Source organism: Carettochelys insculpta, chromosome 10 (assembly GCF_033958435.1).
Source record: "Carettochelys insculpta isolate YL-2023 chromosome 10, ASM3395843v1, whole genome shotgun sequence".
Classification (NCBI taxonomy): Eukaryota; Metazoa; Chordata; order Testudines; family Carettochelyidae; genus Carettochelys; species Carettochelys insculpta.
In genome coordinates this window covers 32,139,329-32,164,077 of record NC_134146.1, presented here as the reverse complement: position 1 = coordinate 32,164,077, position 24,749 = coordinate 32,139,329, and the positions used below count along the sequence as shown (strand labels likewise).

General features: G+C 41.6%; 2 protein-coding genes across 7 annotated transcripts in view; one reads left to right on the top strand and one right to left on the bottom strand.

The window, feature by feature from the left end:
• B3GALNT1 (beta-1,3-N-acetylgalactosaminyltransferase 1 (Globoside blood group)) overlaps positions 1–24,749 on the bottom strand; it is a 131,745-nt gene that overhangs the window by 47,652 nt on the left and 59,344 nt on the right. For 2 of the 4 annotated variants that reach the window (XR_012646905.1, XR_012646906.1), the window contains one exon: positions 18,621–18,733. The exons of the other annotated variants lie outside the window; for them this stretch is intronic. The gene's annotated coding sequence lies outside the window, so the exon portion shown is untranslated. The remainder of the gene's footprint in view (positions 1–18,620; positions 18,734–24,749) is intronic. 4 annotated transcript variants of the gene reach the window in all.
• Positions 1–24,749, top strand: part of PPM1L (protein phosphatase, Mg2+/Mn2+ dependent 1L) — a 144,423-nt gene that overhangs the window by 79,927 nt on the left and 39,747 nt on the right. For all 3 annotated transcript variants that reach the window (XR_012646901.1, XR_012646900.1, XM_075004728.1), the window contains exon 2: positions 13,234–13,408. Coding sequence is in view for 1 of the 3 variants with exons in the window: in XM_075004728.1 (XP_074860829.1) it covers positions 13,234–13,408 (175 nt within the window). In the remaining 2 variants the exon portion in view is untranslated. The remainder of the gene's footprint in view (positions 1–13,233; positions 13,409–24,749) is intronic.

Sequence of the window (24,749 nt, the reverse complement as noted above, 5' to 3'; positions counted from 1 at the left end):
GCATATGACTGTTTTTAAAAGTATTTAAGGGGCAAATTCCTAACATGTCCTCATGTCATGCAGAGGTTTTATACTGGGGTCTCACAAGCCAGATTATATTCTGCTTTTATGTGTAGATATTAACTGGGTATTAAGAGACTGATTATAATTTCATTCACAAGATTTTTGTACTTGAGTTATTCTTCTAACTTCAATTGAGTTGTTCATGGTTTATGCTGGTGTGAGAACACATACACTAGATATCTAGTAACAAATTCAGGACTCAGATACATATGTTCATTGCTCTTTGAAATCAGTTGAAGTGTTTCTGAAGGCAGAGCTTTGATATCCACTTCAATCAACACAGACTTTTTTTGCATTGTAATGGTGAATAGACTGTCACAGTATTCTGAGGTGCTATTCTGTCTTTGATGAGTCTAAGGCCTGGTCTGCATTACAGAACTTTGCTACCAAAAGGTGTCTGGTCAGAATAAGATTGCGTACCTCCATGCCCACATTTGATGCAAAACACAGATTTCACTCACCAAAATGAAACTATTTTCTCAAATGACATAAGTCATCTACTGATGCTTCTGCTGGTAAAATGCTAGAGTGGATGCTGCATTACCTGTACAGATAAAAATATCCCTTTAGTAACAGTCATGTAGCATCCCTATCCTTGTGAAAGTGATTGCACTGGACACAGTTTTGAACTCTTGTGCCCAGAGGGCTCACTGAGAAACCTAACCTGCTTCAACTTGCTAGCGTGTTTTGGAAATTCCTGTTTTCTTTTGCAAGCACAGCTTCTAACCCACCTCTTTCAGCAGGCAGATATGACTGCATGAAGATGAGTATCAACTATACAATGTGTTGCTGCCTGGACCAAGAAGGAAGTCCACGTTCTCCTTGTCCTGTGAGGAAAAGAGGCAGCATGTACCCAACTCAGGGGTAACCAGGGGGATAAATGTGCCTGTGTGAACATTGCAAAGTGGCCTGTGAAAAGAATGAGATGCAACACTGGGTGAAAGAGCTAGGGCAGCCAACGTAGCAGCTGAGGAAGGCCAACAGACAATCTTGGGCTGGGCCTCTCATGCTTGCTGATTCTGTGGTGAGCTCCGTTCTACACCAGGTGGAACCCCACCACCACACTGAGTATAACTGAGCACCTTGCGAGATGAAAGGAGGTAACCTCAGCAGTGCCCAGTACAGATGAGCTCATTGTGGAGGAGAATATAGACCCTATGGGGAGCCAGGAGCTCTTCGGTACCCAAACAGACCAAATGCAGGCCCTAATGAACCTAGAAAATGAGCCTGTTGAGGAAGGGATGTCAGGTAGATATATTAAAACAGATTTTTTAATGTATGCATAACCTTGGAAAAATACCCCTTTCTATTTATGTACTCAGGGTTTGTCTATGTTGGGCATCAGTGCACAAGCTAGCCTATGACAACACTACAACACACTGTTGTGAAATTATGTCCCATGTGGGCACTTCAGCGGCTCACTGAGAGATCTGTGATACACTTGGATGTACTTGTGCTTCAAACTGCAAAGCAGGCTGAGGCTCTTTTAGTGCACTGTAGCAGTGTCCACACAGAATGTTACTGCATGTCAAGCAAGGTTCTGTATACTCTCATGCTTGGCTTGACGTTCCCTAAGCATCGGAAGCAAGGTGAATGGAGGTGGAACTGACTGTGTCCTGTCTATCACTCCATCACAGTTCAGAAAGGCCATTGCTTCGGATCCCTCTTTTACTTCCTGAACATTGCTGAGAATCACTGTCCTGTGCTTCAAGAACAAGAAAAAGTCTTGTTGCACCTTATAGACTAACAGATATTTTGGAGCATAAGCTTTCGTGGGCAAAGACCCGCTTCATCAGATGCATCTGATGAAGCGGGTCTTTGCCCACGAAAGCTTATGCTCCAAAATATCTGTTAGTCTGTAAGGTGCCGCAAGAGTTTTTGTTGTTCTTGAAGCTATAGACTGACATGGCTACCTCTCTGATACTTGTCCTGTGCTTCAGGAGATGCTTAATGTTCTTATGCACCTGACTGACACCTGTCCCCGCCACTGATTTTCCAGCATCAAATTGATTGCATGCTGACTGATTGGAACTGTGCACTTAGATTTCTGAGTGTCATCACCACCTACTTTCCCACTGTTGAGGCAGATCTCATAAAGGAGTGTCTGTGCTAGATAGCTGGAACAAGCTTGGGGCACAAGTCAAGGAATTGAGCCTTCTGAATCCAAAAGTTCTGCACTCAGTGCTGATTGCTCCAAATCTGCAATATGATCGTACAACTAAGTGTTCATTACATAATTTCAGACCTGCAGCTCCACTGGATGGAGATAGTGAATGCTTACAGCACTGGGGTACTGTGGGAGGTGGTAATTGTTGAAGTTTCCCAAATATAGCAAAGAATTGCGTGCCTTGTCTCTGGAACACACATGAGAACTCTGCTGATTTGTGCAGGATCCATATTTCCACTGTTAAAATGGTAAAGTTGAAAAATGCCACAAGGAACTTTTTAACAATAGCACAAACAGGACAGATGGGCAGCAGGGCCGACAGCCACTCCGTGTCCTGGAGAGGGCCTGGCTCTGTTTCAAAGGCCGAAGGGTCACACACTGTGTTGCTGCTTCACCACCACCACCCTCAGAGCCAGAAAGAGCAGAGGAGCAGCACTTTTGTGGCATTTCAAAGGAGCCTGCGGCTCGAGGATTCTTTGAAACCCCAGACCTAGGGGTGGCTGGCCACTTTGCGCCTCTCCCCCTTCACCTGTCAGAGCAGGCTTGCACATGGGGTGGAAAAAGAAGATCAAGAACCTGGAAGAATATAAATGAAAAAATCACCCCTGCAGGGGAGAAGGGAATTTGAAGTTGACCGTCTGTAATAAATCTCTATTCCCCTTTGATCACACGAGCTTCTGTCTTGTTGAATGGCAACTGTGGGAACTGAGAGCTTAATGTAGCTGGTGAAGTTATTGCTCAGAAAAGGTGCTAGACTGATAGCAATGAAAACAGAAATCCTCTAGGAAGAAGCCAAGTTTTTCAAGGGCAGGAGACTGCCTGAGGATCCTTTGAAAAGAGAGAAATACACATAGAAGGAAGAGAAGGCTGAAAGGTGTAGGGAGAACATCTTGATTGTTTTTAAGCCATTCATCTAAAGGTGCATAATTAAACTATAGCAGAAGAAATTTCAGAAATAAAAGTCTCCCCTCACACAACCCAACCCAGCTGCTATGGCAGAATTGCATGCCTATAACAACGTACAAGGTGATCAGTTTGTGGTGTGGCTTTATTTCCTGTAAATCACTGGACAGGGATTTTTTGTTCTGCTTCTTCCCTACGTTGGAAATCTATTTTCATTTAAAATATAACTTCCCTTTTAGGTAATTAGATTTGGTTGCCTTACATGTGAGTATTCTTATAAGGGCTGTGTGCTGGAACAAAAATGTGCACTCGTATTTCACTGACTTTGAAGGGTCACGTATCAGCTGACTTCTTAATAAACAGTTTGTAGTAAAGTTACTTGGTCAGTTCTTGTGTATGAAGCTATCAGTGTGCTCATGGCTATATCTTTTTTGCTTATAAGTATTATCTTATTTGCAGATTTGATATTGAAACTACTCTTGATTTTTTTGGAAAATACACTACTCTCTGTTGTGCCTGGAAAGTTATGTAATTCAGTAGATAACATAAATATTGTATTCCTCCTACCCAATTGCTCTCTATATTCAGCCTTCACATTACCATCTGTCAGTGGTGATGGAAGATAGTAAATAAGAGCTTGCAATGAGCAGATCCCCAGATCATTGTCAGTTTGAGAAGATTTGCCACAGATGAGTTTTTATTCTGATATATGTGGTCTAATGAGTGTTGGTTCATGGCCCCACAGCCTGCTAAAGAAGTGCTTCAGAGTGTTTTTTGTGTGGAAGGCAAATTCACTGACCTTGAATATTTCTCAGTGAATGGTTCTGAATTTTAAAGGTTGAACAGTTTGGTAATTCCAAGCCATAAAATTTGAGCTGTAGCAATCTGCAGAATGTGATAAAAATGAAGATACATGTAACCTTTCTATATATATGGAATTGTCTTTCAGTATTAAATATGCTTATCTTCTGTGTAACCTCTCTGCCTGACTTCATTTTAAGACGGTTTTTAATCACTGTTTGGACAATATCAAGATCCATTCACACAACGTTTGCAGTGTTAGATATTGTCCAAAACAGCTCACATGAACAATTTATAGTACTAGCCAGAGACAGGTAGGAAAGCGCCCATAGATATATGAAATATGGGTACAGTATAAGATATATAAGCTGCTATCCTTTTCCTAAATTCCTCACTGTCAATGTTTAAAAATGTGTTTGAAATCATCAGTTAAAATAAGTCAGGGTAATTTTTCTCTGATCTGGTCACCACTTGCCTTTTAGAATAGGCTTGTGAAGAAACCTGGTTGTTAACTGTTTCAGGCTTTCACTCAGACACATGGAATGAGACTCCCTAACAGTCACAGTAAAAAAATGGAGACCAATTTTCAGCAATACATTAGGTTGTGTCACTCAGGGGTATGAATAAACCACTCTTCTGAGCAATGTAAGTGTTAGGATGGACAATTCTATGTCAATGGAAGAGGGTATCCCACCAGCATGGCTCTTTGGGAATGGTTTAAGACTTAAACTTTAAGTATGTCAATTGGAGAACTCTCTCCTCTCGGTACAGAGCAACTACACAAGAGATCTTACAATGATGCAGCTGCATCTGTACAGCTGTTAGATCACCTAGTTTAGACATTGCCTTAGTGTGGATTTTCAAGCACCTTCAGTTGGAATAAAGATTCTTCATCAAGTAAACAGACATGATGTGAAAACAAATGGCTGTGAAATGCTAATTACTCTTGGGATTCGGGTTATTAGAGAGTGAGACATTTCCTGGTGTGAGTTTACTGTAGGTTTAGTAGAAGTGAATGGGAGGAAAATATATGACTTTGTAAATAAATAACCTCCACTCTCTTTATTGCATAATTTAAAATAATTGTTATGTTATAAAACAGTATCTAGATAGATACCTTTAAAATCAGCTAGCTAGGTACTTTTTGCATGAATTGGAGCAGCGGCATTTAGGAATGGAGGTAAACTCAGTGAAAATTCAAGCTGTTGTATTTTTGGGTATTGGGAGTAAATGGATAGAAACGTCCTCTGCTCCAAGCAAATAATGGGCAGTTACAGAAGAGTCTAGAAATGACTCAGTACTCTACATTCTCTAGTCGTTCTTTTTAAGCATTGGTCTGTTTGAGGAAGGAGTTAAAGCGGATTTCTCCAAAATACATTACTGGGAAATTACTAGATATCAGTAGGTTGCTTGGTCCAATTAATAAGAATTTCCTAAACTCATGTCAAAGTGTTGAACATCATGGGGCCAGTCAAAATAGGCTGAAGACATCTGTGTATTTGGAGGACAGAATTAAACAGATCTATGTACAGTGAAAATTGAGACTGTATTAGTCAAAGTGCTAGTCCATGGTTCTTTCAGGATGTGTGCGCTCTGATGGAGGATTTGAACTTTCCAGGATTATTCTGACATAGGTGTATTCCTCCACTTCAAAGAAAAAAATCACAAGGTTTCTTCAAAGGCTGTTTTATATAATAATTTTTCTGGTTTCTCTAGTTTTCTGTTAAATTAAAAGTGAAGATGCTATAAACCAGGGGTCCCAAACTCTGTCTCTGGGCCATTCCCCACCAGATCAGTTGTGCAATCTGGTCTGGGAGTACCAGCAGGCTTAGGAGGGGGCCTGTCTGTTGCCCTTCCCCAACACCCACTGCCAGGCCCCCATAATCCCTGAGGTCACATTCCTGGGGGACAGTGGGCCATGTGGAGGAGGGGGGTGTGGAGCTGGCAGGAAGGGGCAGAGCTTAAGGGATGGTAATGGACAGGCCTCTGCTCTGTCTGCCAGTACTCCTGGCTCAGATTGTGCAATTTCTCCAGATGCAGATGGCCAGCAGTACAGTCCTGCTATAAAAAGTTGAGTGTAGAGAGTATATGTGGAATGGAAAGCTGTCTCTGAAGACTATCGTTTTTTACCTATGCCAAGTGGCTTCCAATTATTTTATAGACCTAGGGAAGGAATCTGTCATGGTTCACAGACAATGGTGAAAGAACTTACCTAGTATTTTGTCACATGCTGCAGAAATATGCAAAGACTTACAACCTTTCACAGAGAATATTTTTCTCAGCTCACCTGCAGTGTAGAATGCTATTTCACCTTATCTATACCCTTAGGTTATATAGGAACTTATTAGAAGATCTACAAATCCAGTACATATCTACTTTTGCAGCTGTATCACTGCACAACCTGAGCTTCCTTCAAGATCAAGCTGTAATGCCTTTGGCAGGATAGAGGCAAAATATGTAAAATTGCTACATCGGGTTACCCGGTGTCCAGTTTTTGACCAGAACGACCCATCAAAAAGGGACCCTAGCTGCTTCAGTGAGCACCACTGACTGGGCCAGTTAATGTCTGGTTGGCAGGGTCAGTAGGCTCCCTAACTAGCTCCATGTGACTCCCAGAAGTGCTGACGTGTTCCTTGGCTCCTAGGTGACCACTGACTGTGGCTAGTGGGAGTTGTAGGGGTGGCATCTGCAGGCAGAATATTAAATTCTCCTTCAATTTCACATGCCCTCTTCTCACATTTTTACCTCTTCAGGGACTGAAAAGGATCCCTCCCTTCTTTTAATAAGGACATAAGCAGGTGTCGCCAACCCCCGGCACAGGCGCCAAGAATGCCATTTTCATTGGCATGCAAGGCAGGAGCTTAGTCCTTCCCCTTCCCTCCATGGAGCTGGGAGCTTGCTCAAAGCCATGCTGCCTGTGGATTAACAAAAGACCAGCTAATGCTACCAACCACCACCTAAATAGTAAAGCTCTGCATCTTTATTTATTAATGAAGCTGTTGTAAGTAGGACTATTAGTGACTTTAAAAAGTATCTCTGGCACTTGGACTGTACACAGAGGTCAAAAGGTCAAATTTCAGCCCTCCTCCTCAGCAAGGTGGCTGACCCCTGGATTTAAGCATAAAAAACACATAGTGCTGTTGTCAGTATGAGCAAAATTTCACATAAAGCCTTGCCTGTCACAATGTAGCAGATGGTAACCAACCCAGATTTTAGTATTCTCTAATTGAACACCTTACAGAACCTCCCTACTGAGCAAGTATATGCAGCCTGATATTGTTTTTCAAGGAATCTAGAGCCAAAGTGTAGTTGTCAAAAGTTTAATGATATGCTACCATAACAAAGATGGATTTCGAGGTAGGCAGAAGTAAATTAAAGTGTGTGCTGCTGCTGTTACTGCTGCCAGATTGTCAGATGCATCCAGTTTCCTGCAAGGGCAGTGAAACCTTGACTGTGCTAAAAATATGACAGAGTATTGGCCCTCTGAAATACTCCTGCATGCATCAGCAAGGTGCTGACAAAGTTTCAGGAGCCTTGTGTTAACTTTCTTGGGGTTTAATTATATAAGCGGTAGAAAAACCTGCAGATCTGATCTCAATTATTTTACACCTTGTTCAGCCTTATTTCACATTTTTAAATACATTTCCTCTCTCTTCACTACGGTATTCTGGATTCATCTTGCACCTATTGAGGGTGTGCAATACTCTAGCTAAACTTATAGTTGATTGATAACTTTTCTTTTGAGCTGGCACTCTTCTGCAGCTGGTTGTTATGGGAGCACACAAGAGATTTCTTAACTTCCTATGCTTAAAAGGAAGCTTCCATCACTTTCAAGACCAGTGCTCTGTAGAAGCTTGATGCCATTCATGATCTGCAAACTCCCAGATTGTCACATAAAATTTTATTGTTTTGCCATTGAGAAAGCCAGATTTCTTTTTTCTCCCTTCTGTTAATAAAAAAATGAAATGTTGCTGCTTTAGCAGAGCTTCGAAAAAATTAATTGTCCCATTCACTCCAAGGAAGCATGGAGATATTACTTTGCTCAAATAACCATATTTCAGTTGGTTTTGTAATGAGAGGAAAATGGGATTTAACAAAATAAATAATTTGAAAAAATTGAGATTCAATAATTTAGTTTAGGGGAAAAAAAGCCCTAAAGTTTTTTTTAGACTTTTTCGTGAGGAATCATTTTTCTCTGTTCTTATAATATGTGCTCTTATAATATAATCATCCCATAACTGATTGCCGTCCAGTTATGTGTTAAGCAACTTCTATCACATGTTTTGTTCTCTATCATGTCACCTGAGGGGGAAGCATATGCAGAATAGTGTCTTGTTTCGGTAGGTTGTGGTGTTTTCTTTATAAATAGGCCTATTTGTATGTGTGTATTAGGGAAGCGAAGTCAAAAACAAATTTGCTTTACACATGGAGCTGAAGGAGGTCAGATATGAGAGTGTCCTTAATTCCTATGCACTTCATTTTATCATCTTGGACCACTATGGCAGTCTGAACATCCCTGTTATCTCCTTTTATAGAACCAGGATAAAGTTGGTATGAAGTATGTCTTGTGAGAGATCATTTGATCATTATTATCCTGGTAAAATGTTTGGTAATACTGTATGTAAAGTTATAAGAGTCCAAGTCTGTTCTGACTCTGGAGAGCCATCTCAAGAGGGTTCCCTAGAGATAAAAGGCTAGCCATTTCCTCCTCCAAGTGTCAACAAAATCAAATGGACTATCATGTGGTTAAGTATCAGAGGGGTAGTGGTGTTAGTCTGTATCCACAAAAACAAAGAGAAGTCCTGTGGCATCTTATAGACTAACAGATTTTTGGAGTGTAAGTTTTTGTGGGTAAAGACCTTGAAGTGGGTCTTTGCCCACAAAAGCTTATGCTCCAAAAAATCTGTTAGTCTATAAGGTGCCACAAGGCTTCTCCTGTTTTCATCTGGTTAAGTGACCATTCTTTGGCTGGAAAGAGAATGTAGCTGAAAACTCTACATCTTGACAAAGAAACAGCTGTGGGTTTCCGTCCATACGCAGACTTTCTGTTTGCCGAACGTCAGTTAGAGATAATTCTCAAAGAAGAAAAAGAGGTATAAGAATGGAGAGCAGATGCCCCAAATTTTCGCAATTGCTCTCTACTTATGGTTAAAGCTAAGATATATTTGTAAGTATCTTCAGTAAAAATTATGGGCCGGGGTCAAGGGTAGTAAACAAAAATTCACAGCCTGTGACTTGCCCTATATACCCCAACTAAATCTTAGGTGCTCTGCAGGAAAGGGCTCTGTGCGCTCTGCAAGTGCAGAAGGATGGGAGGGGGATAGCCTGGGTGTGCTGCTGGTTCTGGAAGGTAGTGGCAAGGGATCCACCGTTGGGGGATCCACTGATGCTCAGGGGGGATCGGGAGGAGGGAAAGGTGGTGCCAGCATGCTATTCCAGACTGTTGATAGTGCTTGTGGGAGCGCAGTGGGCTGAGACCACAAATGTTGCTTGCGGGGGGGGTGGGTAGAGGGCATGGTGACCCTCCTTTGCAGAAATCGTAGAGGTCACAGAATCTGTGACTTCCATGACCTCCCTGACAGACTCACAGCCTTATTCATGGTATCTGTAACACTTGAGAAGCAAAGGAAGCATAGACTTGTTTTATTGTTTTACCTACACCAGTATGTTTGGATTGTATTATCTGGGATAACAGGATTTGTACATATCATTTTCTGTTAATAAAATGAAGGACTTTATATGAACTTCTATTGTCCAGGAGGGAGCTGGGCTGTATATGATGCATATTTCCTGGGAATGTCTGGGGCTGAGAATTTGCTAATTTTGGTTTGCAGTGGAGTTCAAGAGTGGCTAGCTTACAACACTCATACAATATAACTGACTAGCTTACACACTGGAGGCTGTGTGAGAACAGGCCAGGAGTAGTGGCTCTCACTGCAAAGCACTGTAAAAGATACCCCAGGTTTGAGGATCGAGGGGGTATATCTGTTCATCTGTCCAGATTGTACCCTGGGTAATGTCACAACCAGCCCCAGGGAAAATTCCTGCACAGATCAGCTTTACACTTAAGATGCCAGATCGAAGTCTTTATCTCCAACCGTTTTTAAATACTTTGGCCACAGGAACCATAACACATGAAAGTCTTGCACTTGATTTGAAATTCTGGAGAAGAACATTGTAGAGAGCAGATGACAGGGTGGATGTGTTCACAGGAGCCCATGTTTCTGAGAAGATGATCTGCAATATTCTGTACTAGTTGAAGTTTCTGCAGTTCTCAGTTATATTACATTGCTGTAGTACAGCTGAGAGATGAAGAAGTTGTAGAATAACTGAGATCTGGTCTTCATCTTCCAGGATGGGATGGAGTCTCCTAACCAATTGGAGATGGCAGAGAGTGTTAGTCATGGACATAGGTCCCAACTTTCAGTAGTGCTGGAGGGGGAAAGGGCAGAAGTTCATGACCCCTGGCTCTGCCCAGGCCCTGCTCCCTCTCTACCTCTTCCTCCCAGGGCCCCACCTCCATCCTCACTCTTCTCATCCTCATGCAACCTTCATAGTGCCTCTTCCTGGCTAGTTCCACCCCTTCCCCAACTGGACCACTCCTCCCCACTCCATCCCAAGCTTCAGAATGCTGCAAAACAGCTGATTGCAGTGGGTGGGAGGCATATGGTGATAGGGAAAACTGGTGATCTGTGAGATGTGCTGGCAGGTGGGATGTGCTGGGGATGGTGGGAAGTTGATGGGGGTCTGGCAGTTGGTGTACTTCAAACAAAAGAGACTCCATGATGGTTGCATACTCTACAGAATGCTTTCCTCTGCCCACTGGCATCCACCTTTGTTTTATTCAGTTTAAGGTTGAAATTCAGCCATGTATATGATGAGGGATGGATTGAGCTGTATTACCATCTGAACATTGTTGGTACTTGAGTCCAAGTCATTTGTCCAGTTTACTTAGTGGTTGTATGTTGATGTTGGTTTTGGTCGATTTAAGATGCTTTTGCGTCTCTATGTATTACATGGCATATTCAGATCCACTTCAGGAGCTTAGAGGTCACATCAAAATAATTTTTTTAGTTAGATCACAGTTGTACTTACTTTAGTTTTTGAAATCTGTAGAGAATATCTATTAGATGTATAATTTTTTATGTGTACCATAGACATAATTATGCAAAAGCTGCAAGACTGCCTGTATTTTTAATTTTCTTTAAGAAAACTGTATTGTATATGAGAAATGGCACAGAATTTTTTCAAACATGTTTCAAATTCTGCTTTAGGCTCCCCTTCACAGTTTGTTTTTAGGTGATCTTATAAGTCCTGTTTCCTATGTGCATGTCATCACTTGTTTAAATAACCTAGTAGTGTCTGTGTGCCTTTCCTGGCTTCAGAAGGTTAAAGAACACTCTAAATTCTTTGCTATTAAATTAATACCTCAGCATGACAGTGGTTTCTTAACATATGTTTGGAAATAGAAATCACATAATTTTTTCACTACCTTTCTCAAAATGTACACAGTTTAAGAGTAAATGCTGAATTGTGTTATCAACTCACTATAACGACATGTACCGAAATGGCTGATCTCGACTTGGCAAGTTTTGAAGGGGCTATATAATCATCTTGATAAATTATAAATTTACTGTGTAATGTACTTACGTTGCAAGGAGGGTTTTCTGGCTACAGTTCAGCTATTTGCACCCATCATTTTAGAATGGTCTCAAGAGGATAATACAAAAATATTTTTAAGGAAAACTATTTATTTTCCAATGAAGAGTTAAATGAAAATGCCTGAACTTGACAAGGAGATATGGGAGAGGCTAATTACATTATAGTGTATCTTTCATCTTTCCAGTGCTATGAGAAAATGACTATACAAACCAAGCATTAAATGTGTTTCTCATGTAGTGAGATCTCTTAGGTTTTATAGAATAATTTTATTTGTTGTGTACTGCCTTGCTTGAAGATAAATTGAACTCAACTTCAATGACATATTAAGGTGTAACTTAATCACCAACTGACTTAGTGTTACTAACTATAAACCTGGGAAGTATGTATGTGCAGAACTGAAGAGGTAACTTCTGGTTAATTTTAGATCTGAAATATTGTTTTCATTTTTCTTGATACTAGCCAGGAAGCCTGAGTACTCCACAATGACCTTTGCCACATCTTCCCTTTCCAGCTGTGTTGGTATGAAAGGAGCAAAAATCACATTCCTAGAGAGGAGAAGGATTTTCTGTATGGGTGGTGTTCATGAACGTTTCTAGCACTAGAAGAAAGAGAGCTTTCCGCCCCACAGAAGATAGTATCTGAGCAACCTTCCCCCACACTGACTCATGATAGTATCACATCGTTCAAATTAAGGAACTACTTCCGATAGTAAGAGGATAACTCGCATGAGTGATAAAAGTACCAGTTAGTTTACTATTAACATTGATTTTAGTGATGTGGACACACATTTGTCAAACTCTAGTTCAGAGTCATCATGCCACCATGTAAGGATTTGCTGCTTTGAGCATCAGTTGGGTATGCTATGGTATTCTTTTATGCTTTTTGTTGCATGTGCATATGTACCAATTGAAATGCATGCCCACTCTGGGTGGCTGTAGGCACTCTGCTAATCAGGTCAGCATCAGCTGAATCTCTCCTGGGCAGGTGCCCAAGTGCTCAGCTTATAGGGAACACTAGTTGACACCTCAGTGGGTCGTAGAGCACAAGCTCTAGCCTCCAGTAGTGTTCACAGCAGTGAAGCAGCCCTGCAAGTCTGATTCAGCTGACATGGGCCATAGGTGGTTCTTTAGTGTGTAGGCAGGCACACCTTATGTCACCAGCTTGCACAAGATTTTAGGTTCTTTGGATCAGAGACTGTCTGTACGATATATGTGGTGCCTAGCACCGTGGAATCCTGATCTCAGTTTGATTCTCAAGCAATAGCTCCTGCAGCAGGGTCAAAAATCATAATATTCATAATATAAATCTGGACATTAGCATTAATAGTAGGAGTTGGCAGAGGGAGCAAAAATCAGAAGAAAACCCAAAAACCGCGGTTTCATATTTAATATTAAGACCATGATATTTAGGGGGTCTGACCCATGGTTTTGGCACTTTTAGGGGATGGCAGTGCCAAGTGTGAATGGTAACTAATTTCCTTTTTTTCAGGTTGTTCACACTATGAAGAAATACACTGAAGGAACGCTAATGCTTTCATTTAAAAAGATTGGAAATGGGGAGTAGGAGAATGTAAATAGTACAACCTCTTCTGGAGAGCTTTAAGAGCTAATTGATGGATTTGCTTCTTTTCCATGTAGTCAGCAGCAGAATATGTGAAGTCCCGCCTGCCTGAAGTCCTGAAACAACATCTTCAAGATTATGAGAAAGACAAAGAGAACAGTGTGTTGTCTTACCAGACCATTCTGGAACAACAAATTCTGTCCATTGACCGAGAAATGCTGGAAAAGTTGACTGTGTCCTATGATGAAGCAGGTATACTCACATTTCTTTCTATTTTTGCAACAAATGGGAAAAGTTGGTCAGCTTTCCTTCTGGCTTGAAATTACTTTGTCGTTGGGTTGGAAGATTTAAACTTCAGCTTCAAAGTTATGAATTGACTCTTAAAACATTTCTTCATCTAAATTCAAGGGAATGCCCCAATCCAAGGCAGAATGTCAACTATCTGGAAAAACAGCCATTTTACTTACAATGGCTTTGTCCTTGTTAGTGTACTGGCGAAGGTTGATTTACTCTTTTTATTTATTTATTTATTTATTTATTTATGTAATGTAGCTCCAAATTTTGCTCCCTTGTGGCAAAATTCAGATCAATCTAGCAGTGCAGCCTTCTGCAGTAATAATGCAGATGTTCCTAAACTGCAAACCACAAATTCGACATTGTTACTGCTGTTTGCTTATTTATATATTGTATTTATTTTATATTACCAGAGATGTACTAAGCATTTTCTGGAATAAAGTATAAAGGCATGCATCCTGGCCCAAGGACAGTACAGTCTACATTTTAGATGTGACATGACAGGGGAGGGTAGCAGAAATATAATGGGGTGTCAGAAGACAAGAGTTTATAGCAGTGCAATTGTGTGGTTCTTCATTTGACATTTGCATACCTTGGCAGTTCAAATAGGTTTTCTTTGTTTATTTTTTAATGTTTGCTACTGTTTACTAGCTTCTTGTCTTAATCCAGTTGGTAAGGCACTCCATTTTCGAAGTCCTTGATCCGGACTTCTAATACATTCCCATCAAAGGAAACTTTGTACAGCATTCACATGTTGATATACAGAAGCTAACTTTGAAAAATAGGCATCAGCATGCACCACGTATCTTGCTCAGACTACCCTGTCCTCTGGAACCTTAACCTCAGGAACCCTATGCTGGTGGTCCCCTCTCTGTAGAAACCTTAACCGGGTCCCAGAGAACTTTAGCCCCTGGAATGCTAATGCTGTCTTTGTGGAGTGATGGGTTCCACCCCCTGGAATCCTAACTGTAGCCCAGGGAACCTTATCCTCTGGAACACTAATTCTTGTCTGGGGAGTCCTGCTCTCAGGGACCCTAACCCTACTAATAGAACCTGAACTTCTGGTAACCTAATCCTAGTCCAAAGAATCTTCATCTTTGGAACCCTCGCCTTACCCTTGGGAGCCCTCCTCCTAGCCTGGGAAGCCCTACCCTCTGGAATTCTAGCCCGCGCTCTGGGAGCCCTACCCTCTGAAACATAATCCTATTCCAGGAGCTCAGGGTAGGTCCTGAGGTTATTGTCTGAATTTATGGATGTTTCATATCTGCTCCTTCCAGATTTTCATACCAAAACTATTTATCATTTTTTTCTGAGCTATCCAAAAGAATCTTATTTAACTCTACTTGCTTTCAATGGTTATTAACTGATATTGTTAGTCTGACATCATTAATTTTGTTACTGCAGAAGCAAGGAATCAAATAAAAGGATCCGTTCTTTGTTTCAGTATTAAAATAGTTATTAAAATAGTTGGGAGGTTGTATTTAGGTGTGTACCAATATACACATATTTTTGAAGAGCCTGATCCTACAACTGAATCTTTGGGGGGGACCTTTGCACCTGTGCAGAATCCTATTGATATAATTGGGACTCTGTTTGGACATAAATGTCCGCCCCAACAATGCAGTTGCTGAATTAGGAACAGTTTTCTGCTTATTACAATTTTGCATTGCAGATATTATATGGATGGGGTTCATTTACCATGTGTGTTTTCATATGTGTGCATTTGTTAAAAATATGCCATATATTTCTACAAACCCAAATATATTCTGACAGGATCATTAGTAAATAAGCATCATGTAAAGTAACAGTCTCAATAACTGTCTAAAACTTGCACAATACTAATCAAGAATGTTTATGCCGAACGATTGAAATGCTAAACAACATGCTTTTACACATGCCATTAAATGTTCTCTGTTAGTTACTGAAGAAAAAACAAACTTCCAGTCATATTTTTCCTCCATAATTCATTTCAGTGAGGAAGTGGATAGTTTGCAGATTGCTTCACACAATGTTGTATACTACAGTTTATAAAGACTTTGTTTTTGCTTTTTAAAAAAGCATTGATTCAGAAGATTCACACAAAAATATCCTTGTCCGCAGCAACTTCCCATCCTTTATGAACGAAGCTATTCAACATACATTTTGTATTGTTACTTTTATGTCATGTCAATAGGCAAATGCTATTTAGGCTTATCAGGTTTTTCAGCTGTCTTAGTTTAGATAAAGCATGTCAAACACACAGCCCAGGGGCTGCATTCGGCCCAATCAAATTTTTTTGCGGCCCACAACTACATGGGGATATAGTATGTAAGTGCAGCACACAGGCCTGCCCTGGGCATGTGGCAGTGGAGCCTGGCTTCCCCGCTTCCTGCCAGCCTGTGAGGGGAGCCAGAAGTGACTGGTCAGGGGTGGTAACAGCTCCTTCTCCCCTTGTTCCCATTGGTGCAGGCAGCAGCGTGCTGAGGAACCATCTGGGAGCTGCTGCTGGGCTCAAGGAACCATGGGTTGCCAGCTCTGGAGCCATGTACTTTGGAAATGGCAGCAGCCCCAGCCTGGCACCTGGCCTGGGGCAGAAGGAGCAGTGCAGGGACCCAACCCTCGTTAGCCCCAGCACCTATCAGCTCCTGGTGCTGCTCATTGTCACTGTCAGCATCCTGGGCTTATGCCACAACCTGTTGGTGCTGTACACCCACTTCCAGCGCCTGCACACTCCCACCCACCTCTTCCTGCTCAAAGTCAGTCTCCACCGCTGTTGGGCTGCCTCTGTGTCAGCTTCAGTAACAGTCTGCTCAGTAGGGCAGGGAGCCTCTTTCCCCTTCCCCACCACATGCCCCACTATTGCCCTCCTTTCCTCATTCTCACCTTCCCCCCACTTTTGCCACCTACCTCCCATCAGAGGTGGATCAGCTGGTTGTGGAGCCCTGGGCCTGGTCACATGCCCTCCCCCTTTTACTCCTGCCAGGGAGATGGGGTCAGGGCATGGGGGCATACCCCACTCTCCTGCAGGAGTGCCAGGCAGGCAGAGCAAGTTTGGCACAGGGCTACCTATATTTATGGGTGTTCCAACTTGGCTGGGACCCCTGTTCATAGCAGGTTGGCTCAGGGGCTAATCCTCCTATCATTACCCACCTCACCATAAAGTCATTCCATTTCCCACCAGCCCTCCTCATTTTCTCTTTTCCCATCCCTGTCCTCCCACAGCCCTGCTACCCACTTACTGTACAATCATCTTTTCTCTCATTTCACTTTCTAACTCAAACCTGCATCCACACTTTATCCTCTGCCTTCCACCACCACCTCACCCCAACTCCTTCCCCTTGCCCCATGATTCTGAAACATACTCTATCTTATCTTCCCACAACCTTCTCCAACCTCTCCATCTGAACAGCTGCATCTCCATACCATCAGTGTATTTTCCCCATATCCCTACTGACCCTATTCCATTTTATCTGTCCATCAACATATTCTGCCAGTTTCATTTTTGTATTGATACTGCTTCACCACCACCTCTTCCTTCCCATTTTCCTCCAGCACCTTAAATTTATATCTGAATTAAAAATTATTATATATGAGCAAACAACACTTTTATACATCAAATTTTATGAACTATTAATAAACTTGTAAAACAAAATTCATATTAAGAATTACATATCAGTTAGAATTGTATATTATATTCAAACAAAACCTGAAAAAATTGTCCATTGTTAATTGATAGCTGGTCACAATTTTAGGTTTCTGTTATCTGTAAGTTCATGATTCCGTGTCACCCTTCTTCCGCTGACTTTAGTACCTTAGTACCATCTGGTAGAGGGGAACAATTTGTCTATTTCAACGTAAATAACTTCATGCCCCTTGTGACAGATCTGTCTAAATTGGTTTGTTCGTATTTCTTACATAGCCTGATTGATATCCAGTGAAGCAATGGAATCACAAACCTCAGAAGGTGCTAGCTGCCCAAAAATCTCTGCTGTAAATGTTCTGTCACATAGGTACCGACCAGGTTCTAACACATGATAATGCAGAAGAAAATTTTAGAGAAAACACATTACAATAACTCCAGAGGACTCTTCACTGTGTGGGAGACAATACCTGAATAATCTCCTAATAAATGGAGAAATTAATGAGGATTATTTTTTATTTCCATGGCTTTTTGAATTTTTGGCCCTTATTGCTACTGTAGGAGGTATAATTAATATCCAGAGGTGGTTGGAGAAGGACTCTTCAGAGTGTGGGAGATGATACCTGAATAATCTCCTAATAATGGGAGAAATTAGTTAGGATTAATAATTACCATTGTCCGAGATTCTATTCATTAAATAAGCTTGGGAAATCCAAATACACAGTAGTGACACATTCATTTTTTTTAAACTTTGTACTTGTGTTTTAAAATAGCTAAAAACATTTATTTCATCTGCTTACTCTTGCCCAGTGTACCAGCCTGATTCTTTTTAACTGCTTTGATTTCAGAAACTCTCTGTTATAATTCATACTGCGTACTAAAGAGATATTTAGGTTTTTGAATGACAGCGTACTTAAAATGATCAGCAAAGGATTTTTTTAAAAAGGGCCTTTAACACTGCTTTTGTTTTATTTTAAAAATGCTTGAAAGGCCAAATTTGGTCTTCCCTGGTTTCTCTAGAGAAGCTTGGATGTCTCAGGGTGTGTATTATGAGGTCCTAGCAGGGGCTTCCATTCTCCAAAATGTTAAACTAGTTGTTGCCACTAAATAGTCCTTACTCTCTACCAAATAACAAAGGTACCATTCCTACAGTTATCTGTTTTTAGTCACTTTTATTCATAGAGATTTGCTATGAAGACAAAAGTAGTTGAGAAAACGGAGAGTTTTTGTTGGATGTACGGGAAAGAAAACACTGTTTTCCCTTATTGCAAAATACATGTTTGTGTAAATGAAACCACACTGTGCAGATATTTGGAGTTTTAAATGTTGAAACGAAGAAACTTCACAGAATAAACTGCACAGTTAGAAAAGCCCCACAACTAGAGTATTTTGTGAAAATAATACTTAGAGCAGCACACATTAAACCAAAAGCCAGTATTTAGAATCGTAATTATGAAGAAATATCACTTAATGGTTAAAACATTGAGTTGAAGATGGCTTAGCATTCTAATCAAGTCACTTGTTTACTCCAAAAGAAGTAAGTGATGCTACCTGTTCCTGAAGGGAGATCTGATCACAAGTACAGTGCAAAATATGTACACTTAAAATAACTGTGGCAGATGTTCACAATTCCAAGTCCTTCAGCTGTTCAGTGGCACCCCCTCCTGTTGTATATAAAAGAAAAAAAATGCAGTATTTTGCCACATCAGATGCCTTTACTGTAATAAAGTCAAAACTGTTTGGGCAACAAAAAGCACAGTAATTTCAAATGGAACAGATTGTTATAATTTCACTTGAAAGTATAATTGTGTCATTTTATACCTGTCAGCAAAATGTACCTTGTGGCTGACTAAGTAGTGCTTAACATGCGTAATCACAAATGGCTGGGGATCTGTTAAGTGTCAGCCAGAGATATTGAAAAATTAAAAAATGTGAAGTACCCGTTACACTGAAACTTCATTTTGGAAACTGGCTTTAACAAGGCCCTGCCATCAATGGGGTTGCACTAATACAAATGCAGAAATGCTGTTTGAGCATCTAAATTAATGTTTTATGTGGAGTCAGTAAATGTTGGTTGTCATTCTTATGTTGAGAGCAATTTTGCTGGCTGTCGCTGAGGTTAAACTGGACTTAACATGGAGCTTCTGGCTAGTGCTGAGGACAACGTATATTTCAGGCTCCACTTCCCTTTCTAGTAGTCCTCTAAACTCCTTATAGGTGAAGTTAATGGATAGCTGCATTTTGATGACATATCTTAGACACACAATTAAGATAGATGGCTTTAAATATCTATTTACGTTTAATATTATTTCCTTCCTGGGTTTCCACTGTTTTGCTCCTTGCAGAATTAAAATCTTTTTTAACAACAGGTAGGTGCCAAGTACAACTGTGTTTGGAAAAGATCCTGCTAAATGACCTCAGTTTTATTGCAGTGTTCCCTCTAATTCTTTCCATCCATGGGCAGAATAAATTTTGTTGTGTGCAGATGTACACCAACAGTAGAAACACATGCTGCCCACTATGGGTGGCTGTGGGCGCTCTGCTATTCAGCTAGGTGGCATCTGAATCACTCCTGAGCGGCTCCCAGGTGCTCAGCTTACAGGGTACAGTGGTTTAGTGTGTAAGTTTGCATGTTGAATTTGTCTTTTTTCCATAGCATGCTATGTTAATAATTTACAGCTCCAGTGGAGTCAATGTTCCTATTGCCTCTCCTTGTAAATCTTCCCCTTTAGGAAATCAGTGCATCAAAGCCAGCATATAAAATGAGATCATCTAAAAATAGTCATATAGTCATATGCTGACAAGCTTTTATAGCGAAGTTTAACTGAGAAAGCTTCACAGAATGAAACCAGGCCAAATGTGACAGATGGGTTCAAATCCTCTCATAATCTTTAAATACCTTAATGTAAAAAATGGTATTCTTGACTGGCTAAGGTTGGCTTAATTTTGTTCAAGGGTACTTTTTTCCTTTGTAGCCTTATTGAATGTTAATCCTCTTTCTTATATTTACTGGATCTATAAATGTCTGAGACAATCAATAACTATTTTATACGTATAAAAGATTAGGATATCACTAAGGCATCATGGCACTGAATTTTTGAATATGTTTTCAGACATTGGTCAAACACCAACAAGTGATTCTTATAATCTGTCCCCTTTCACTGCCTCCCTCTCTCTCTCCCCTCTTATCAGGTTAGCTTAAAAAAATTGATGACCTGTACCCTAAAGCCTTTTAGATCTTCAGTATGTTGTCTGTCGTCTGTGGAAGTCCAGATACTCGATTTCTCCCTGCCATCAAATGATGACAGAAAACTTTGAAAGTTAGGTGATGTAATTTTCCACTAAAAACATGCCAGACAGACCAGATCTCCACAGTGGTTTTTAAATTTCTGGTAGGTAAAAAGCATCTCTGTAGCAAGTCCCTTGGCATGGGATCACTTGAGGTCTCAGGGAGTGAGCCATCTTAAACTTTAATGGCTCCTACTGTGCTTTCAAAAGTGATTGGGAGTATTACAATTTTCTGAAGCAATAGCTAGGTTGTTAATAGTGAGGCAGCTCGCTATTTTTGTTCACATTGGTGGCTTTACCGGTCTACCCCATTTCTCCCTCCCTGTTTGTTTGGGTTATCCATCTATTCTTCCATCATATGCCAAGATTTGAAATACTTTCCCTGTTTTATGTTTGAACAGTGCTTAGCTCACAGGGTCCTCATCACCAGGTGGGACTTCCAGGTGCTACAACAAAACAAATAATAAAGCAGGTTTATCTCAGTCCACACACCTGGAGCACAATACTGCAGATAGGTGATTGCTGAGTCCCTGCCGTCCTACCAGTCACTTTCTGTACATTTATCTGAACTGATACCCTATCTGAGGGAAAAATAACTATCATATTTCAGCTGCTGACACTGTTAGCCTGCAAGCCAGCTGCTCTCCTACGCAGAGTTCTTTGCTATGCAATTTATATTATGTCGCCACCTTTTCCCTTTCTAATCTCCTTTGAATGTGGCTAAGTAACTGAAGCCAATCACATCTGAGATTTGTTTTCTCACTGAGTTCTTGTACACTAGTAACATAAATCCTTAGCTGTCCAAAAACTCTGATCTTAGGAACAAAAGTTACTTTCAACTGAGGAACAACTCTGGAAGAGTTTATGCTGTGATCAGCTGTGACTTCAGCCTGTGCAGACATATCCTAGCTACCTGTGATTTACCTACCTAAAATAACAGTAGCAGCGAAGCCTTGGCAGCTTGGCTTTGTGTATGCACCCCAGAGGATCCTGGGTAAGGATATGTCTTTGAGCAGCTATCCAGTGTTGCCACCTTCACAGTTATTGTACAGTGAGCTAGCTAGATTAAAGTTGGCCTGTGGATGTGTCTCTGTGCTCTGCAGTCACTCTTCTGATGGTTGGGGAGACATACCACTAACACTGTAGTGCATTTTGCACCATTGTTTATGAAATAGGGCTTTCCACACCATGGGTGTTTCAGTCTCATCTCTGCATTGTCTCCTCACTTATCATCACAAAACACCTCAAAGTACCAGAGTCTCTCCCCATTCATGCAGGATTAGATGATGTATTCTTGTCAGATGAACTCCCCTTACCGAACCTAGTGCAGGGGAGGCTGCTGCAAACTTTATGTAAGATTGTTTTAGAACTCAGCATTCTTTAAACTACATTCAAATCCACATTTAGAATTACTGGATTTCCCTTCCCTCTGACTGGAGATTGATGGACCACAGTCTGGATCCAGGGGCGTGCAGAGGGATTTAAATGTGACTGCTTTTGTAGGGACCCCTTAAACACACCAGGCTCCCTCACAAGGTCCTGCTGCCTCCCTGGGCTCCCAACCCATCTCCTCAGTATCCTGCTGCCTCCTCCTCACATTGTCCTGAGCTACCTTCCGTGCATTGAGGGCAAGCTCCTAACATTGCCGGAGACTCTGGACGGGAAAAAGATGGGACCCAGCAGGTTTTCCTGCATTTCCTTCAACAGAGATGTGCAGCCAGCCCATATTGTTTTTCATGGCTTATTTGTACACTAACAGATGCACCCAGCATTGCTTGGCTCTTTAACTTCCCCCTGTGTCCTGCAGGCTTTCTGGTTGTGGAGCCAGGCTCTGGGTACTGCCACGCACCTCCAGTGCCCCTTGCAGACTACAGGCTGTTGGGGGATACACTAGGCTCTTGGGAATGGCACTCCTTCTTGCAGACTCCATCCTGAGGCCTGTAAAGGTCCTCCTTCCCCACATCCTGCAGGCTGTCTTGAGGGGCAGGGGGGTGGCAGGCTTCAGCGGCAGCTCCACCCTCCAACAGCCCCTCCACAGCCTGAAGGCTGTCTGGGGTGGAGGGGTGGGAGATGGTCCGGGGGCAGCCCTACTTTCCAACAGCCCCCTCGCAGCCTGCAGGCTGTCTGAGGGCTGCCAGGCTCTGAGGGAATGCTCACCTCCGGCGGCATCTCACAGTGTGCAGGCTGTCTGGGGAGGGTCAGGTTATGGGTGTCTGGCCCCCTATGGTCTGTTCTGGGGGAAAGGCTTCCGTGTGATTCCTTTCATGGCCTTCAGGCTCTCTAGGGGGGAGCAGGCTTTGATGAGTTGCTCCCCCCAAGCTGTTCCCCACCCTCCAGCAGCACCTGCAGGTTGTCTGTCTGAGGTGAGGTTCTGGGGGTGGCCCCAGCCTCCAGCATTGGCTCCTATGACCTGCAGGCTGTCTGGGGGCTGCTGCACCTCCAGCAGCCCCCTCTGCAGCTTTAGGCTCTGCTGGAGAGGCAGGCTTTTGGTTTGGGGCATGAGAGCTACTTATCTGTCTTTCTGGCAGGCAAGATAGCGAAGCCCCAGCCCTACTGGCCTTTCCCTTGGTGCTGCAGGTGCACTTTGTGGCCATTCTCATTATTGTGTCTCTCTTATTTGTGTTTCTCCCTTTCGCCTCCCTCCTTCTCCCCCTCCCTTTCCCTGTTCTGAGAAATCCTGGGATTTCAGACATTTCCCACTTTCCGAGCACAAGCAAACCCAGATCTTGATTTAAAATAAGATAAGAGTAAGCTGCGTACCAAATTTTGTGGTTCTAGCTCATGTGGTTTTAAGAGGCATGTTTGAATAAATGTGGCGCTGACAGACTGACTCCAACAGGTAGATAAATTATTTCAGGTAGTGGTGATATAGAAAGATGTCAATTTGCTGGAAATTCCAGAGGGGAAGAAAGAATTCCTGTTCGGTTTTCTGATAGAAACCCATCCATCTGTGCTTTGGAAACATTTTGTTGCCTGGTGACTGATCTGGAGAACAATGCCTGGACAGCTCTAATGAACTATGAAGTAGGGTGTGGGAAGTTTGCTTTGCCTATAAACATGACAAGCCATTTAGAATTAGAATTCCTTTTGTATAAGAAGTTCTCCTGCAGCATAATGGACACAAATTTGAGGCAGGGTAAAAAGAATGCTGAAATAGCATGCAGCAGTATCAAATCACCAGTGGATAGGCCTCCACCCTCTCCTCTTCCACCCACAGCATTGGTTCCTCATTAAACATGCAGTATCAAAGGACTTTGCCACAGCTCAAGGCTTTATACTGCCATAGACTGTTATGCAGCAGATTTAAAATCTATGCTGCTGCTGAAAATATTTTAATGCTAAGGCCAATACAAGTAAAAGCACACTGCACGTCCATACGTTTGTGTCAGCAATCAATAGGGATTACTTTGCTTGTGTAATCCCCTTTTTTATTTGCATGCAGTATTTCATGGCAAATTAAGTTGCTAGTTGCCTGTTTGTCCCCCACCCCCATTTGGAATCCATCTTGGATTGCACATGACTAGGGAGGAAGAGGACACAGGAAAAATGGAGGTTATTTTAAAGCCCACCCTACATCATATAACATCTTCCATTAAAGCAGTGACACTGGCCATAAACAGACAAAGCCGCCCATCAGCACCACCACTTATGTTGTACTGTCTCCCGTAACATCAACATATAGATGGTGTCTCCCATATAGAATGTGGAATAAATAATAAAGTGGCAAAATTTGCAGATGATAAGAAACTACTCAAGATAATTAAGTCACAGAATTTTAAAACACTACACCTGGAGGGGACCTTGAAAGGTCATTGAGTTCCTTGCCCTCACAGCAGGACCAAGCACCGTCTAGACTATCCCCAAAAGAAGTCTGTCTAACCTTCTCTTAAATATCTCCAGTGATAGAGATTCCACAACCTCCGTAGGCAAAGTCCAAAGCAGAATGTGAAAAGTTACAATGGGATCTCAGAAAACGGGGTATCACTGCAACAAAATGATCATTGAAATTCAGTATTGATAAGTGCAAAGTAATGCACATTAGAAAACATAATCTGAGCTCTTAATCCCATAGTCATATGAAATGATTTGATCTAAATTTGGCTGTTACCATTAAAGAAGTATCTTGGCCTCATTGTGGATAGTTCTCTGAAAACAGAGAGTACTTGCTGTGCAAAGGCAGTCAGAAAAGCCTGCAATGTGGGGAATCATTAAAAAAAGATTGCTATTAAGAGAGGAAAATATCATAATGCCTCTGTATAAAACCATGGTACACTTATATCTTAAATACTGCGTGCAGATGTGGTCATCACATCTCAAAAAAAGATATACTGGAATTTTAAAAGGTTCAGAAATGGGCAACAAAAATATTAGAGGTAAGGAACAGCTTCTGTA